Source organism: Puntigrus tetrazona, chromosome 5 (assembly GCF_018831695.1).
Source record: "Puntigrus tetrazona isolate hp1 chromosome 5, ASM1883169v1, whole genome shotgun sequence".
NCBI classification, from domain to species: domain Eukaryota; kingdom Metazoa; phylum Chordata; class Actinopteri; order Cypriniformes; family Cyprinidae; genus Puntigrus; species Puntigrus tetrazona.
Genome location: NC_056703.1, coordinates 1,291,826 through 1,311,538, shown reverse-complemented (window position 1 = coordinate 1,311,538; position 19,713 = coordinate 1,291,826). Strand labels below are relative to the sequence as shown.

General features: G+C 36.4%; 2 protein-coding genes across 5 annotated transcripts; one reads left to right on the top strand and one right to left on the bottom strand.

Moving 5' to 3' along the window:
* Window positions 1-545: 545 nt before the first annotated feature.
* Window positions 546-3,976, bottom strand: spring1 (SREBF pathway regulator in golgi 1). Its single transcript, XM_043240690.1, has 4 exons — window positions 3,805-3,976; window positions 3,256-3,407; window positions 1,493-1,606; window positions 546-629 (listed from the first exon to the last, which is right to left on the bottom strand). The coding sequence occupies exons 1-4, from the start codon at window positions 3,974-3,976 to the stop codon at window positions 546-548; spliced, it is 522 nt and encodes a 173-aa protein (XP_043096625.1).
* Window positions 3,977-4,001: 25 nt separating this feature from the next.
* rnft2 (ring finger protein, transmembrane 2) lies at window positions 4,002-19,708 on the top strand. 4 transcript variants are annotated; one of them, XM_043240910.1, is made up of 12 exons: window positions 4,002-4,020; window positions 5,318-5,479; window positions 7,038-7,115; window positions 8,151-8,524; window positions 9,329-9,451; window positions 9,671-9,747; window positions 10,148-10,248; window positions 10,992-11,145; window positions 16,888-17,037; window positions 17,254-17,319; window positions 17,563-17,664; window positions 17,933-19,708. In XM_043240910.1, exons 2-12 carry the CDS (start codon window positions 5,382-5,384, stop codon window positions 18,065-18,067), a joined length of 1,458 nt encoding a protein of 485 aa, XP_043096845.1. In that variant the 5' UTR covers window positions 4,002-4,020; window positions 5,318-5,381; the 3' UTR covers window positions 18,068-19,708. The 4 variants fall into 4 exon arrangements, with proteins under 4 accessions (XP_043096845.1, XP_043096846.1, XP_043096848.1 ...); XM_043240911.1 differs by lacking the exon at window positions 4,002-4,020 and having other exon boundaries at window positions 5,168-5,479; window positions 8,151-8,455; XM_043240913.1 differs by lacking the exon at window positions 4,002-4,020 and having other exon boundaries at window positions 5,169-5,666.
* Window positions 19,709-19,713: the final 5 nt, after the last annotated feature.

The window sequence follows — 19,713 nt, the reverse complement described above, 5'->3', positions numbered from 1 at the left end:
ACGTTTTAATTATTGACAGAGCAGCTTAAAACGTGATGTGTGTACCTGTTATCCTGTAACCATTCTGTATGATTAGAGAAGTCTGGAATAACAGAAACATCCTTCATTGTAAAGCTACAGAAAATCACATTTACTTTATTAAATTAACTAGTAGTGGACATACAGGTCCTACACTTAAATCTGAGGTGTGCTGTCGAATCAAAGGTGCTTTCCATGTGTTTCCATGACTGTTTTTAGCACGACGTAACAACACAATGACTTCTTCTGGAATCCCACCCAAATATAAAATTAGCCGTGTTACCAAAAAAAGTGGCCTAATCGTAGCATGACGAGTGGAAAAAAAAAATGAAAAGGCTAAAACGTAGGGGCGGATGTTTATCACTGATGAAGCAAAAACGGATACTACGCGCTTATGCAACGTGAAGTCTCTTTAAAGTCTTTATGATTGTGCACTCAGATTGCTGTTCTTATAACGGTCCTTCGGGGGCCCCTGAGAAGACCTCGCAAGATATCTCCTTCATTATTCGGATCGCTGGCAAACGGAGTCATATAGGCAGCAGCTCTGGAGGACTCTCGCCGTAGCAGTACTTCGCCTGCGGGTTCCTGTAGGTGTTTTCATGTTGGACGCTCTAAAACAAGACAACAGCAAGTGTGATTGACTTCTGCCTGTTAAAACGTGACATGGTGAATAGCTTCGGTTCGCTGGCGCGGTCAATATCCATCAGCGTGGAATACTTCAAGGTCGATGTCATTAATTACTCACCCTCATGTCGCTTCAAAACCCTTAAGACCTTCGATCATCTCCGGAACACAATTAAAGATATTTTCCGATCAGATCGGAGAGCTACCTGACCCTCCATAGGCAGCAATACAACTAAAAGGATCCAGCTACGGAAACGTAGCAAATGCATCGGTAAAACAGGATGCGACATCGGCGGCTCAACTTCAGTTTTGCGACGCTACGGAGAAATGTTTTTTTGCGGAAAGAAAACAAAAATAACATAACTGACCATTATTCGTTCCCAAGTTACACCGCCAACTGTTTTAGAGAGCATCACAACGCATACGCACACTTTCCCTTTACACAAACGAGGCTGATTACGTAAAATATGTTAAAGCGTGCGTATGCGTTTTTTGCGATACTCCCCGAAATGCTGGAAGACGTAACTCGGGGTGGGGGTGGGGATTGGGGTGGAGAATGTTGAGTCAGTTGCGTTATTTTTCTTTTTTTCGCGCAAAAAAAAGTATTCTCGTAGTATTGGAAAACTGAAGTTGAGCCACACTGATTATTTTACCGATGTATTCTATACGTATCTGGGATCATTTCAGTTGCGTTGCTGTCTATGGAGGGTCAGATAGCTTCTTAGGTTTCATTACAAATTCGGAACGACATGAGGGTGAGTAATTAATTATATAATTTTCATTTTGGGGTGAACCCTTTCAGTTTTGGAACGCCGCGAACGAGCCGAAGCCGAAGCGTTCTGACGCTCACCTGTGAGGAAGTTCGACACTTGGCGAGACACAACTCGAAATGATCTTCCACGGCGGTGAAGAGGTTCTGGAACCCTTCCGCTGCTCGGTTCAGAAAACGCTCTAAAAGAGGTTGCTGATGGGAAGATGGCAGGAGAAAGAGTTTATGTCAGAGGGGAGTTTCCGATCAAAGTGGCCTAATTTTGCTTTCCAGTTAGGTGACACACTTTTGTTGTTGTCGTCGTCGTCGTCAGAATAGTGTCACCAAGATAAAATTGCAACATTTGTTTATAGCAGCGTTCTATCAATCTGGCAATGTCCCAAAAGTCCCCCGAATGAAAGTGTGAATGCACAAGTATCTGCATAAGGTATAACAGCATTAGGTTTAGGTATGGATTAATGGATCTGGAATATGGTCATGCAGAGTAAGGCGTTCATATGTGCTTTATTAGTAATAATAAACAGCCAGTATGCTAGCAATATGCATGCCAATAACTACTTAATAGAGAGAACTGGACCCCAAAATAAAGTGGTACTAAGAGTTTTAAAATTATAGTAAACTAATCTTTTCTCTAGAATATATTGCAACGCATTTTTTTTTGTTACTGTGCACACTAAATGGAAAATGCAAACCCACAATGAGTTGCAATATTTTAGACTATGACATGGCAAGGCAAGCGGCCCAGTGACCTGTGCTGCTTGCCACAAGTGGAAGATGGAAGAAAAATGGCAAATAATTCCATTATCACAGGAACACACACACATATACACATATAAAAATTTTTGTTGACGTAATATAGGCCATGTGCGTATAATGTGTATATTTGTTACGTATCTATACGGTGTTCTGACATCGGGCACACACGCAGGGCTCTAAGTTAACTTCCCGTTTGTGTTCGTCCGTTGCTCTGGTTCATGAAGCTGGCTACGAACGCAGTTAAATAAAGTTGGGCTCAGGTTGTTGTGCTGTGGGATGTGTTTCCCATACATTTATTTGTTTGTGGCGACCCACACGATATCAAAACCGACCGGTTTTCCAAAAGGTTTTGTTGAACAAACATAAGCACGTACCGAACGTTTAAAGATCAAAACGAGACGTGGTCTTTAGATAAATTTCAGTGTCATTTTCATGTCACCTCGCACGTGATATGCCTCGTAAAGCAGCGTTGGTCAGATTAGAGCTGCTTTGTGCACAGCTGTTACCAGGGAAACCTCCCGCTTTAAAGCACCTCCTGCTGGCAGGGAATGAATTTGCGTTTTCCAAAAACCCATCTGATTTACGCAGCATTTTGTAATTCAAAAATAATTTTTTGAAAAGGGACTTTTGTTATTGGAAGTCTATTGGAAGATAAATTGAAACACACATTATTTTCTCCAATATATATATATATATATATATATATATATATATATATATATATATATATATATATATATATATATATATATATATTATTGGAGAAAATAATGTTGAAAAATATATTAAAAAATATATATACTGAATATAAAACTGAATATATATATATAAACCTTACATATTCTTCTAAAATATACATGCGTGTATTTATATATATATATATATATATATATATATATATATATATATATATATATATATATATATATATAATAAATATACACAGTACACACATAGTACAAACCGCTTTTATTTTGGATGTAATTTCTGATAACTTATTAACATTATGCTTAATATTTCAAGAGAAACACAAAACCTGACATTTTACTTAAACTAAAGTATAAAAATAAAATAAAGATGTGTCGTACCTTATCTGGTTGGAGGCAGCAGGAAACGCAGTACTCATAGACGCTACAGCAGCCATTGGCCAGACAGCTTTTACAGACATACTGGCTTGAGCTGGGAGCATTAACATTACAACATCCATTCACCAGTAAATCCTTCCTCTCACACACATACCCTAAAGAGAAAGAAAATTGAGCATTGGTTACGTGTGAATACACAAAAACTCAGGGACCTGTTAACAGTTTGAGTTGCACTTTAAAGCATTGCGTGGTCAATTTTGAGATTTGAGTCTATTTTGCTCTTTGTCTCTTTTTTAAGTAGTGGAAAGAAAACAGCCATAGTTCTTAATCAAATTTTATTACATGCATGTGTAGATTTCAATCAAAATACACATCTTTAAATGCCATTTTCTCTCATGCACTGAGCTGAGATTTTCACTTTTATGCATATCTACGTAAGTTTTTACAGACAGGTTTGTTACTGTATAATTTATCCGAGTTGTCCTAAAACCAAAATGAGTTCTTGGCTAATGACGACTTTGATTCACTTTAACAATTCATCCCAGCACTTACCCAGTTCATCCGTGAGAAGGTTCTTTCCCTGGATGGAGTTTCTGCACTGAGAGATCTGTCTGCTGCTGTTGCCCAGGATGAACTTGACCTTCCACTGGATGTGATGATCTGAGTCTCTCACCTCCAGGAGGGTCCGATCACGGATGGTTCGCTCCTCCTGTACGCAATACATCACACAAAACATCATTCATTTCCCGAGAGCAGCAAGAAACCACTGTAAGTCAAGCTAGTTTGGCCAGAACAATATAGCTATTCATCAGGGTTTTATTGGTATCAACAATATTGGAGGCCATGTCTGGGAATAGCGCGCTTTTAAAAAAAAATGAAACGATTAAATTATGTTTTCATACTGGATGTGTAAATGGGATTAAATATTTAATGGTCAAAAGTTTGTAGTATTTTTAAAAATATATATTTTTTGTTTTTCAAAGATGTCTCATGCTCACCGTGGCTGCATTTATTTGATCAAAAATACAGTGCAGTAAAAATAGTAATATTACGGAATATTATCATTTAAAATAACTCTTTTCTTTTTTGAATATACTGCGAAAATGTAATTAATTTCCTTTGATGGAAAAGCTGCATTTTTAGCATCATCACTCCAGCTTTCAACGTCACGCGATTCTCTGGAAATCATTCTAATATGATGATTTGCTGCTCGGTAAACATTTATTATTATTATTATTATTAGCAGTGCTGAATTACTGTATCACTCGCTGCTTATGGAAACTATTATACTCTCCCAACCATTCAAGAAATCAACACTTTTATTCAACGAGGGCATGCTAAATTGATGGAAAATGTCAAAAGGACATTTATAATGTTACAAAAAGACTATTATCAAATAGTCCTGAAAAATGAAAATTTCCTTAAAATGGATAGATAGATAGATAGATAGATAGATAGATAGATAGATAGATAGATAAGAAGAAAAAAGTTTTTGTATTTTTGTATAAATTATCAATAATTTTTTTAAATAAATTAATAATAAATTATAAAAGTTTGATCATTTTATATATATATATATATATATATATATATATATATATATATATATATTTTTTATAGATTATCAATAGTATTTTTATTATAAATAATAAATTATAAATAAAAGTTTGATAATTTTATATATATATATATATATATATATATATATATATAATTTTATAAATTATCAACAATATTTTTATTATAAATAATAAATTATAAAAACGTTTGACAATTTTATATATATATATTTTATAAATTATATATATTTTTTTATTATTATTATCAATAATAACTGGGCAGCAAATTAGCAGAATGATTTCTCAAGGATCACGTGACACTGACTTGAGCGATGATGCTGAAAATTCAGCTTTACGTCACAGGAACAAATTGCACTGTAAAAATATATCGCAACCGTTGGAATTGTGGCAGCATTTTACAATTTCACAGTATTCTTTATTAAACAAACGCATCCTCGGTGAGCATACGCGACTTATATATTATATATTTTTTGGTTTCTCCCTAGTGGGGAAACAGCAGCACCAGCAGCATCGCTACAAACCTGTTTGAGGGTGCTGGTGAGAAAGTAGATGAGCGACAATCCGAACACGACCCCCAGAACCCAACGCTTGCGCAGGAGCCGGCGGAACACCATGGAGGCGTTCTTCTGGATGTGCACCAGGTCCAGGTAGATGCGATGGAGCTACACAAACAGCACGGGTGATCTCAGACGGAGAGATCCAGCTGATTCACTAACACAGCATCTCTCGCATCACCAACACTCACTGTCACTGGCAGCGATCGGCTGGAGAATACGTATTTTATTCGACACAGGCCGTCGATAGAGATCGATTGCCGTCGCTAGTTGTCAAACAGTGAGTCTTACAAACATTTAACCCATTTTATGCATGAAAGTCGGGATTATACATTGATATGTCTCATACTGACAGATAAAAACGAACAAAAGCGATCTGTTATGAATCCGATTAAAACTTGCGCGGCGTCAGTATAATTAATCGACACTAATGTTCGCAGCTGTGGATTCGATCGTAAATTGTTTAAATAATAAGTGTTGCAGGAATCAGGCTGCACAACAACAGCTCTCTCCGTGCGGAAATGCGGAGCGACGGCGCGTCGGGATTGGCTGGCCGCGTTGTGTACTTCCGGAAACAAATGGAATCACATCCGCTCGGCAGCCCGCATCACCGAGTGATGCTTTGACATTTCTGAGCCCTGCGTTAAACGGTATCGCGAAAATTTAGAAAAGAAAGATTAGCTTTCGCGTGTCTGTTGTAAGCTATGGTGAAGGTAAGCTAACTCCGCTCGTTTCTGAGACGTTCAAACCGAGAAAAGCACAGCGTTCAAAGCCTCATGCTCATTCGGGACTTCTTCCATCAGTGTAGAAATATTATTTCGTCCTAAAATAATATAGTCATTATTATTATTATTTCACTGCTGTCATAAACAGTTACCGACAAAGAAAATTAAATCTGTGAAACTCGGTGTAATTTTCACAGTAAAGTCTTTGTCTGTCTATCTATGTTAAATATAGGCTAAAATGTAATAATTATTTTTCTATCTATACATCTATACACACAGCCTACAGATTTATGACGTCATGATTTATCTTTTTTTCGCACCCACTGATGAAACTTCTGTCATCATTTACTCACTTACGCCTTTTGAAATGTTTCTTCTGTGGGGCAGAATAGGAGTTGCTCATAGTTATATGTCTAAGCTGCTCTTTTCCATTAAGTGAAAGAGAAAGGTAACTGTTAAGCAAGATTTTTAGCCGATAACACAACTTCAGCCTGTTCGTCATGTGGCTTCAGAAGACAACCACAAATACGCCCACAAAGCAGTATGGACTACAACTTCTACTATGGAAGAAAGTAGCTCATTATAGCAGCTGCTTAACTTCTCTTTTTGTGTTCCACAGAAGAGATGAACTATCCTTTACATCATCCGACTCAAACTCATTTCCTGGAGGGCCACGGCTCTGCTCAGTTTAGCTCCAACCCTAATCAAACACACCTGACCCGGCCAATCGGGGTCTTTAGGGTCGCTGGGAACCTCCAAGCAGGTGTGATTTGCAGCAGAGCCGTGGCCCTCCGGGAACTGAGTTTGAGACCGATGCCTTACGTTCCGTACGACGTCATTCTACACAATACATTTTTTTGGTTGTTTTATGTATATGCTTTGATAGGCTGAATTTTCACAGCACTTTTCATAAATCTGTGTTTCAGTTTTGGGGCTCCTGGCGATAAAGTGGGTGCCATGCAGAGACGCCACAGCAGCAACACCGAGGGCATGCCGCCAGAAAGGTTTCTCACTCATTCACTCGTCCGGTCGAAACATTTTACATCTCTCTAACATACAGACTCAAGTAAAGTTAAGCTAAGCTAGTACACATGCTTAATCATTTGAAATAATTACGACTTTGCTCTGTTTTGGCGAGGCTGCATTTACTGTATGTGATCAAAAATACAGTAAAAACATTAATACTGTAGGAAATGTTTTCTAGTCTTCCACAATCTTTTAGGAATCAGTCTAATATGCAGATTCACAGCTCAAGAAACAATTACTATCAATGTTAAACAGTTTATATATATATATATATATATATATATATATATATATATATATATATATATATATATATATATATATATATATATTTTTATTTTTATTTTTGTGGTAACCGTGATGCCGCTACCTTTTAAAATTTTATGGTTGGTAAGTAAGATTAAAGAAAGAATTATGTATTAAAAAGCATGAAATTGAAAACATGACAGTAAAGAAATACACCGTATAACGTTACAGTAGAGTTCTCTTTAAATTAAATGCCATTCTGTTGAATAATATTTCATTAAAGAACAAAAATACAGAAAACAGCAAAAGCTGTTTTTAACATTGATAAATAGTCATTATTAATAATTGAGTGCCAATAAGAGTTAAGCGCAAAATAAGCATATTAGAATAATGTCTAAATCACATGACACTGGCAAATAGAAAACAGCTATTTTAAGTTGTAATAATATTTCACAACACTACTGTTACTGAAAATTCAAATAAAGCTCAACAAAGTAAAACTGAGTATAAGAGGCTTATTGCAAAATAAATATCTCAGCTTTTCTCTAATTATCGCTTTTGTTTATTTGGCCTAGTTATCTTTATAAAATGGTCTATAAGCATAATGCTTTCTTGTAATCGCGTTGATGTTATGTAGTTGTGAGCTGTATTGGAAGTCCACTCCAAAACCAAAAAAATAAATAAAAAAACTGTAATACTGATCCTTCTCGGAATATCAGACCGGGGCTTGCAGAGCAAATGCAGTCTGCTTTCTTGTGTTTTCGCAGGAACAGGAGTCAGACTCTCGGTTCGGAGAGCAGTCTTGATGAAGGAGGAGTGTTTGACTGCCTGAAGCCTGACTCTCCTACGTCGCCCCAGCAGCTCTTCTCTGGTCTGGTGGGCGTCTCTGCTGGGAATGTGTCCTCAGCTCCCTTCCAGGCCGCGGGGCTGGTTCTGGGTTCTCCACCGGACGTCTTCATCCAGATGGCGTCCTCATCGAGGGACGAAGGCTCTCACCGGACGGAGAACCCACCTTATCTCCCTCGGCCTCCTCAGCACCATCATCATCACCATCATCATCATCATCACTCAGGTCAGCACCGCTCTTCTCTCCTGCATGCGGCAACCTCTGCTGAGAGACACGGGAACAGAGATGATGGAGGTAAGAGCTTCTCTGTCTACAAATACAGAAAACAGTATAATGCAGTTCAGAATTATTAAAAAGACAGCAGAAAGAGTAATTGTAAACGTAATTTATTCCTGTGATGCAAGGCTGAATTTTGAGCATCATTACTCCAGTCTTCAGTGTCACATGATCCTTCAGAAATCATTCTTTCATTCTTTCATTCTTCAAATCATCTCACTTTTTTTGCAGCAAAATTATTATCAACGTTTTTCTGCAAACAGTTATACATTCGTTTGAGAACTTTTTCCTGATTTGAAAGTTTAAAAGAACGTTTTATTTATATATATATATAGAAATATAAATCTTTTTCACGTTATAAATGTCTATTAAAATTCAATGTAACGCTAACCCCATATTTTATGGTTACACCTATTAGTCTCTTATTAGCATGCATATTACTAAAATATTAGCCACTTATTAGTGCTAATTAAGCATATATTCCTGTCTTATTCTACATCTACATCCTGATACCTTAACAACTACCTTACTAACTATTAATAAGCAGCAGCATTGTCTGTATAATTTTTATTTTTTTTTTTATTAAACTTTTAGTTTAGCTATTTTAGTGCATCAGTTTAAATCAAATTAAAATGAGAAATGTATTCCTTTGTAATTAGTTAAAACTAAAAAAAATATTTTTCATTTTAGCAAATGTTGATTCAGGTAACAACAGTTTAAATGTAAAAAAAAAAAAAAAAAAAAGTTTAAAAGTGAAGTTTTTAAAAAATAAAGGTAATATTAAGCTACAATTAAAGGTGTCGTATAACTGGCTGATTCCAGGTGATGATGCCTCTACACCGGCTCCTGCTCTCTCTGAGCTCAAGGCTGTGGTCACATGGCTTCAGAGAGGATTCCCTTTTATCCTCATTCTCCTCGCTAAAGTCTGCTTTCAGCACAAGCTGGGTAGGTTCAGTAAAATTATGCACAGCCTTTGTTGTTCACTGCACGGGTCGAAATCACAACTGTTAACCCTGATTGTTTTTTTTTTCTGTATGAGTGACATGCGACTGATGTTTTTATTATGCTGTAATATGTTCATTATGTTATAATAAGGTTAATGTTCTTTTCAGGAGATAAGTGAAACGCAGCGTGCTAAAATATGATTTTCTTTGAATTTCTCAGGAATTGCTATTTGCATTGGAATGATCAGCACGTTTGCCTTTGCTAACTCAACCCTGAAGCATCAGGTGGCATTGCGGGTGAGATCCTGCACAATTAAATATTTTATACTACAGTTAAATGATTTCAGATCATGAATTTCCCCTTATGCACATTTGCATTTGACCTCAAGCATGACATATCAGAAAATACAGTAAAAGCAGTAATAAGAAGTATTATTGCAATGTAATGTATCCGAAAACATGTTTAATTGTAATTTATTCCTGTGATGCAAAGCTGAATCATTCTTATGTTGGTCCTCCAAAAAGCAATGCTTAATACATTGAAACTGTAACAATTTTTTTCAGGCTGCTTTGATGAATACACAGTTCAGAAAGACAGTAGATTTTATATGTCTTTATTGTCAGTTTTATCAAAATCAAGCGATTGTTCTGTTTGGTACATGCTGTATGTTTTTATTGTTCGTGGCTGTATTTTCAGGAGGAAAGGTCTGTGTTTACCACTCTCTGGATTATGATGTTTCTCGCTGGCAATATTGTGTATGTGTATTACACGTTCAGCGCTGAGGAACTTCACAACAGGTACAGTCCCACTTATTAATTTCTACTCTTCATCATAACTGATTGCATCTATCAAACATCCATCTGCTTTTATGTTATTTTTGATGTTCTAAGGACATTGTTGTGGTTGTTGTTTTTTTGCCTTATTCATTTAAAAAAAATCATTTACTCCATGTTGTTAATTTGCAGAGTGATCTCTCATTTTATGTTTGTGTTTATCAGCATTTGTGAGTATTTGGTTTTTCCATCATTTTTTGTTATTCGCATTTGATTCATCTATTTTCATTTTAGTTGTTTTTTTTGTTTTTATATCATTTACACTGCCGTTCAAAGGTTTCTCGTGATTACCAGGGATGCATTTATTTGATCAAAATAAAGTAATACAGTTATAATGTGAAATGATATTAGTTTTAACATTTTTATGTTTTTATTAAAAAACAAATAATAATTTTTTGTTACATGATCCTTCAGAAATTATTCTGTTATGTTGATTTGTTGCTCAAGAAACATTTCTTATTATCAATGTTGAAAACAGCTTAATATTTTTGTGGTTAAAACAGCATTTATTGTAAAAAAACTTCTGTAACATTAAAAATGTTTTACCGTAACAGTTTAATGCATCATTGATTATGTATTCATTTCTTTCTAAAAAAACTTTTGAAAAGTAGTGTAAATAAATGTATATTATAGATTTCTATCATTTTGTATTTACACTATGTTGTTATAAATCAGTGTAATAAAATAAATAATATGTTTTCCCCCAGCCTTATTTTTGCGAAGCCAAACATCAACAGTTTTGATTTCTTTGACCTGATCTGGGCTGTTGGAATAACCGATTTTGTGCTTAAATATTTCACCATCGAGCTCAAATGCCTCGTACTGTTCCTGCCTAAAATGATCCTCGCTTTCAAGTCCAGGGTAAGACAACAACCTTCCATGTGTTATATTGCTATTGCTTTAGTGTACCACGCCAAAAAAAGCACAGTCCTACAGTAAATATCACTTGCATCTTGGTCAAAAAATGTTTTACATTTTAGGAAAAAAAAAAGTTGCTAGTAAGTTTCCCAAATAATAGCTTAAAAAAGTAACACATTGCACTGTGAAATTTATTAGTGCTAAAAAAATTAGTGTTGATAGTCTGATGCTCATAATGATATTTAAAGAGAGTAGCCAACATATGTTTTAATCTTTCCACGATAGTCTTATGATAAAATAGTTTCCTGAGTGTATATACAGATTTTGTGTCATTTCTGTTTGTAATTCATTATTTTTAATGGTCAAATCAATCCTAAGGCAAATAAAACTAACACTGCTGTATTGAATCCCTGTAGTAGTAGCAGAGAGATTGTGATCAGGCAGGAAATCCCGGGTAGCTTCGGTCAGTTTCAATGCACCGGTTCAAACTGGGTGCAACTGGCAAGTTCAACCTAGTAATGGGGAAAAACAAAACAAAATAGTGTGCCGTGTCACCATGCCTTGCGTGGTTGGCTGCTTGGAAGGCAGAATGTGAGCTCATTGGCCCACTGGGGCTAGGATGAGGTCACCTCTCTGAGGAACACACACACACGTACACACTCGTACACAATCACACATTCGTCGGAGCGACAGCAGGAGTCGCTCTGTAATGTTGAAGAATCAAACGTTTGCAACCCACTCCGAAGCGTTTGTTTGACTCAGACACGCACTCTGCGCCTGCAGCTGCCAGGATAATCTGACTTGCACACAGTTTCTGTTCCTCTGAAGCTCCGTTCCAGGAACTTACCCCGCTCATCTCCATACCCACCCCCTGAAAGCAAACACGCATTTTCCACCTCTTGTATCATGCCCAGGTGGCACACTTTCAGGCGGTGATGTCATGGTCAATGTGTCAGGCTTTCCGCTGACTTTCTAAGCCCAGCATCACCACAGCTACAAAGACACAACACATACACGTGCATACATACATGTCGGTATAACCTCTTGCATAATCGCAGCAGCAAGCCTGTGCTTGTCAGTATGAACTCACACTGTCCATAACACTTCAGTGCACATGAATGGGAGGACTGAGAAAACTAGTGATCTACTGCCAGTATAGGCACAGGAACTTGCTGGTGGTGGAATAGTCCAGTTATAATACTGTTTCTAATAATGTGATGCTTGTATATGATATGCAAGAATATTTGTTGATATACTACCATTCAGATGTTTGGGTAGCAGATAAAAAGAATTTGTATTTGAAAGAAATTAATGCATTTATTATTTTATAAACCATCAATAAATTAAAGTGTGTGTGTATGTATGTGTATATATATATATATCATGGTTTCCATAACAATATTGAGCAGCTTATCTGTTTACAAGAACAGTAGTAATGAGAATAACAGTATAATAATTAGAAATGTTTCTGAAGCAGCAAATCAGAACATTAGGATGATTTCTGAAGTATCGTGTGACACTTAGAACTGGAGAAATTATGCTGGAAATTCAGATTTGTATTATAAAAGTAAATTAGATTTTAAAATAAATAATGATATTTAACAATATTACTGTATGACTTTTTTTTACTGTAATGCAGCATCGGTGAGCGACTTTTGTAAACATCAAAAGGTCATAATTCTAATATATATACATAAACATACATACATAAAAACAATTAATTGCATCCAAAATAAGTTTTTGTTTACATAATACAGTATGTGTATACTAAATGTGTATATTTATAATGTGCAAAACGAATACATATTTACATATATGTATGTGTTTGTATCGTATATAGATATTCATATAATTTATGTATTAATATATTTAATATATATAATTTTTTTTCTTAAACATATACATTCATGTGTGCGTATATACATAGTACAGTCACACACATTCTACCAACAAAAAAACTTTTATACTGATGGAGAGAAGAGCTGGAGAATGAGCGTCGAATTCAAACCCACGCCTCCCTTTTGAGAAACAGATGCAAAAAAAAAAAAAAAGTTTTAAAACATCTTATGTTGCCTTTTGATAAATTAAATCGTTTCCCACCCCGAGGACCTCCTCGTGCGTTTGATAATTGTTTTCCTCATTGTTGTTTTGAAATCACGGACACGGTTGTTAATGCTAAGAGGAAATGTGCCGCTCCCCCGTGATGCAGTTGGCCCAACTTTTCAGCAGTTGGACGGATTCCAGCACAGTTTGTCTAATCACTAAGTGTGAGCGAGTACAGGGCTGCAGGGACTCTGGCTAAGATGAATTGCTTGCGTTCGGAGGTTACAGATCTCTGTCAGTCAGCGAGCAAGCTCCCCAGCAGGGTGATTAATCGCTGTCAGGTGGAGTCCAACAAGTCATTATGCATCCTGTGTCAGGCCTTCAGCACTTGATGTGGGTGATTACGACTTGAGACATTCATCTGGAGTTTCACAAGATGATTGTGGAACCAGGATTAGTTATTAACTAGAACTGACCAAAATGAGATAAACAGACGGCTGTGAATAATAATAATAATAATAATAATGCATTTTATTTTATTATTCATACACTACCATTCAAAAGTTTGGGGTCGGAAGGTTTTTTCAGCGTTTTTGAAAGAAGTCTCTTATGATCACCAAGGCTGCAGTGATTTGATCAAAAATACGGTAAAAACTGAAGTATTATAAAATGCTATCGCGTTCTTCAGTATATTTTCAAATTGAATTTATCCCCGTGATCAAAGCTGATTTGTTCTAAAGTGCTGATTTATTATTATTGGCGCTGCTTAATAACTGTGGAAGCTGAAACTAGTAGAAAGTAGAAATTTAAAAAGAACAGCATTTATTTGAAACATAAAACTTTTGAAAATAGAACAAAAATCTGTATACTTATTTAAAAAAATTAATTAATTAAAAAAATAAAAATAATATAAAATATATATATTTTATATATATATATATATATATATATATATATATATATAGCTGCTATTTTCTTAGCTGCTTTTTTTTCATTGGTTGCTAAGGGGTTCAGAGTAGTTGCCAGGTGGTTGATGTGCAGCAGGTCATGGTTTTATATTAGGTGTTGCATTTTTAAGCATATACTTAAAAATAAGCCGTTATTCAAAATAAATGTAAACAATACATTTTTATAATTCTGTTACTGTTTATAACAATAACTCCTGCAGTACTTTTTTAATAATCTGTGTTGGGTTATAAAGCTTCACAGGAGATTTTTTTGGGTGTAATCACTATTGAAATTTGAGTTGTCAGTTCCTTCTCGTTCAGTGTTTTCAGCGCCCACCTCACACGGGGCACGCTTTCATCCGTGCTCGAGACAGCAAAAGTACAATCCGACAGCTACAGAGGAACCGAACTCAACTAAAGAAGCCTAGAATAGAATATTCCGAAATATACTTTTAGATAACTGTTAAAAACTGTCCGGTGCAGTTATTCGGGCCTGTCGTTTTGTTTGCTCTTCATGTTTCATATTTGAAGCGTTCTATTGTTGTGTTGTTCTCTGAGAAGCAGCGCTGCTTGACGTCGAGCGTTGCCCTCCGACACTGAAATTAGACGAGTTTTACAGTTATCCTGCTACTTTTCTAATGTTCTGATTAGGGTTTAGGAAGGGTGGGCTTGTTATATTTTACGCGGGTAGCAGGTGTACCGCGTTCCTGCCAGTTTTGTTTGCCATGCGGTGAAATTGCCAGGAGAGCGCAGAGAGCTGGACCGTGGCCATGTTTCGGTAGAAGAACACCCCCCTCCGTGTCGCAGCATCTTTAAAGCTTGAGGGTAAGACGTTCACAGTTAATGAACGAACAGATGAGATGAGACTGGGATCTTGTTCAAATGCAGCTACAGGAAGGATGTGTGGATGTGTCATCTCATGCCGGCGCTTGAATATCGCTCAGTTTATGATGCAAAGATATCGTTAAACAGTTTTCCGCCGTAGCTGGAAGTCTTAAACATAGCAAAAAAAGAGCTGATTTGTTTTTTTTTTTTGTTTTTTACATTTTGTTGATCATAATAATAAATCTAAAAATGATCATTTAAATTATTTTTATTATATATTTAGTTGTAACACATTTACTGTAACAAGTGCGTTGCTTCAGGGGTTTCATTTTTAATAATGATTAGTCTGTATGATTTAATATACCTTTACAAAATACTGAATTATAATTAGCATTTTTTAGACATTTAATAAAACCCAATCTAATAGGTAAAAGTTATATAACACTTATTATATTATTGTGCTAGCTGTTTTGGTAAAAATGCACATTTATCCCACATGCCTTTATGAATATTATAGATTGTATAACAAGTATATTGTTTCAGATGATTCATTTTTAATTATTATTAGTCTGTGTGATAAACATTTAATAAACCTTTTGAAGATAGTATAATAATTAAAAATTATTATCATGCTAGCTATTTCATCTGATAAACATCCAGTGGATGTATTAATAATACATTTAAGTGATTTTTGTAATGCTAAATATTTTATATTATTGAGATTTAGGGGATAATTGTAAGGATAATAAGAATTAAACCCACACGCCTCATGAATTATAAAGCATGTTGTTTCAGATTTTAGTATTTTGGAAAAAGTAATAATTAAAAATTGTGATCATAGCTGCTAAACATTCTGTGGATGTAGTAGTAGTAGTAGTAATAATAATAATAATAGCATACATACTTAGCCCACAAACCTAATGGTGTCGGGCCTCTGTTTCCTGTGTCTTGTGTTTCCCCTCATGTGCCCATATTTGGTCTTGACTGTTTCCTGTTCCCATTAGGCTCCCTGATTAGTTTATTGTGTTGATTCGATCCCAGCTGTGTCCTGTTTACCTCCACCTTATGTTCTGATTATTTAAACCCTGCGTCTTGCCTCGCGTCCGGCGCTCTGTCGATTTATCCTACCCTGTCAGCGTTTGCTACCTCTCAATTAAAAAGCAGGAAGTACAATTTGACAACGAATAACGCTACTTGTCAAATTAGGTTTTCTTAACGTAAACCCTAAACCTACCCTTACGGTAATGGAAATATAATAACTATGTGATGTATTTCCGGAACAAATAATTTCTTCTACCCATTAGATTGTGCTTTAATAAAGTCTACACCTACCACTACAGTAATGCAGATATAATTATTAATGCAAATATTGCTGTTCAGCATTTGAAAAAGGATGCAATATTGACATGCGCAGTAAGCCGTGAAAGGAAAATCTGGCAGATCCTGTGTGTGTGTGTGTGTGTGTGTGTTCCTGCCTGTTCCGTTTGCTCCTAGATTTGCAAGAACAAAAACTGTTTATGTTATATGTTATAATTCTACACCACAGCAAGTGTATTGTGAGACATGGATGATGAGATTTTATAATACTTATAAGTATATATTGCTTTAGATGATTAATATTTAATTACGGTGAGCCAATAAGATTAATTGATTAAGATTAATAATAATTATAAAAATGGTACTTCTGGTCCTGGTATTTTTAACGGTTTGAAACAATGTTTCAAGTTTCATGTAGCATCTCGCTTTATTATGGCTTTTTTTTGTTGTTGATTTGAATCTTTCTGAAACTTTGCGGCGGACATCTGAGGTCTGAGCTGCTCTACCCCTGCAGAATAATTCTTTCATATATCCGGCTGGAGCCTCTGAGCATCGATCGACAGTTCATTTTATAGGTTTGGATGTAGATCTGTATCTGTTTGTGAATTCGCAGGGGAAGTTTTATCTGCTCATAGAGGAGCTGAGTCAACTCTTGAGGGCTTTGGTTCCCATCCAGCTGTGGTATAAGTACATCATGGGTGAAGATCCATCCAGCAGCTACTTCCTGGGGGCAACGCTGATTATCATCTACAGCCTTTGTAAGGTAGCCTATCTGATTGTGTCTCGTTAATTATGAAAAAGCATTTTTTCGCAAAAAGGGCATTTATGAACATGCGATAAATTTCCGTTTAAATTTTCCAAATGTGCACTTGTAAAAATGTATTTTTTAAGGCTCATTATTCAGGTAATCTTTGTGTGTGTGTGTGTGTGTGTGTGTGTGCGTGCGTGTCATTAACTTAGCTGTTTTGTTCTTTTCCAGTCATTTGACTTGTGTGGAAGAATATCTGGCATACGGAAAGCATTCGTCATTCTCTGTAGCTCTCAAGTGAGTGCCGTGTTCTCCCAAACATTGTCAAAGCAAATGTTTATCGAGCGGAAAATTAGCCCATTAGACTGATTTCTGAAGGACACTAAAAACTGGATTAATGTTGCTGAAATTTCAGCTTTGCATCGCAGGAATAAATGATATTTTAAAGCATATTCGAATAGAAACCGTTGTTTTAAATGGTAATAATATTTCACGATATTGCGTATTTTTTACTGTATTTTTGATGCGCGTGTTTGACAGAGTTACGGTACGAGAGCCAGCGCTCAGCAGTGCAGCGAGGCCGGGGATGTGTGTGCGATCTGCCAGGCTGACTTCAGAGAGCCGATCGCGCTGCTCTGTCAGGTACACAACCTTAAAACGTCAAATAAAGCAGGATGTGATTCAGCACATCGGCCTCAAGCCACAATGACCCAGATTTGAATGATTACAGTAGTCATTTAGCTGACATATTCATTTTAACAGTACAAAACTATTAAATAACGCAAATGGAGTCATTCCAGCCCCGATTCGCACGCTCTCAACTTCGCGAGATGCATCCTGGGACGCCGTTTAAACGGCATTGAAGGAGTTGCTGCGTGTAAAAGTGTCTTAATGTGTTGTCTTTCTGCAGCACGTGTTCTGTGAGGAGTGTTTATGCCTGTGGTTTGACCGGGAGAGGACGTGCCCGTTGTGTCGTTCAACTGTGGTCGAAACTCCACGCAACTGGAAGGATGGCACAACGTCGGCACACTTTCAGATCTACTGAATGGAGACCCAGCTGAAAGACGTCCGCTAGAATCAGAAAAGGCTTATTTACCGTACATAAAATGTTCCTGTTTGTAATGTTGCATCATTGAATGTAAGGTACAGTTGCGCCATTACATTGTGTCTGGAGATAAGCGTTTTCGTCTTCTTACGTCTGCTTTTCATAGGTTTTAAATTATTAGGCATGATAATCAACTGTTTTGTAACTTTTTTTTGGTTTGTTCAAGCTATTAAACTTAAAGAATTAAGTTCATCAGGACGGATTAGGAGAAATGTAGCATTACATCATTTGCATATTCTGCAGTGAATGGGTGCCGTCAGAATGAGGTTGAGAACGGCTGATACGAACATGACAATAATCCACAACCATAATTACCAGTCCGTCACTTAACATGGGTTGAATGTTTGAAACAAAGTCCATAAAATAGCTTTCTGCAGTGGAAAAGTCATCTCCGATGAACTGAGAAAGAAATCAAGTCTACAAGCAAAAACAAACATGTTTGCGCATTTTGATTTGAAATTTTTTTCTGGCTGTTACTTTTGGAGATATCTCTTGGTCCAAAACCAGTGGTTTAACGATAAAACACCTTAAAGTACCCCTATTGTGAAATTGTGAAAATGTACTTTCATACAGTGTGTAACACAGCTCTGAGTGAATTAAACAAACAGTGCATAGTGTATGAAGTTTTTATCTCTCAAAAGAAAGATTTGACTCTGAATCATTGAAACGAGACGAATCCCAAGACGTTTCAAGTTGACATCGATGAAATATTTACAATTTTCTCACCCACTTGATGTTTTTTTCCCGCCCTTGGTCTGAACGAAAATGCAAATTCATTCTTTGCCGCTAGATGTTGCTTTTGGAACTTTAAAATGGTTTCCCCCGGTAACGTGCTCACAAAAGCTGCTTTATCAGGCATTACAGTCATGATGAGATGAAAACAGACCAACTGGAAAATCACTGCAGATTAGCGTCACGCAAAAATGAATCATGCGTGAATCGTTTGGGAGTCGTTGAGCAAATAAGATAAAAGTAAATGCATATTAAGGACGATGAAGAGCGTTTTTTGACCTTGCGTGCACGTCAACCTGTCGTTCGGGCCTCCAAAAACCAAAACATGACCGTTACCCATAATACAGATGCTTTAATGGTGGGATTTGTTTCTTACGAACATGCAGCTTTTCGCTTTGATTGACGTTCATTAATGGAATAGAGTGGCGTGGATTACTTGTAGCTGAATGTAATGTTTTAATCAGCTCTTTAGACTCTCATTCCGACGGCACCCATTCACCGCACAGGATGCATTCGTGAGAAAGCGATGTGATGCTACATGTCTCCAAATCTGATTAAGAAACAAACTCAGTTTCTGCATCTTAGCTTGAGAGCGAGTGCATTTTCAGCTCATTTTTCTGGAGTCTTACACATTTTTGTGAAGGTCTAATTAAAGCAAAAGACATAACCAGACGACACAAACCCCATGGTAAATTTACTAAAAGTACGGTAAGCCCAGTTAACTGTGTTACGATCACCACTTCACTCATCTCTTTGGTTTATTGCGTTTAAAAAAATGTGACAACAGTAATATGTTAAAAACATTTGATGTTGAATAAATGATTGCATCGATGATGCCGAACTTTTCAATCCCC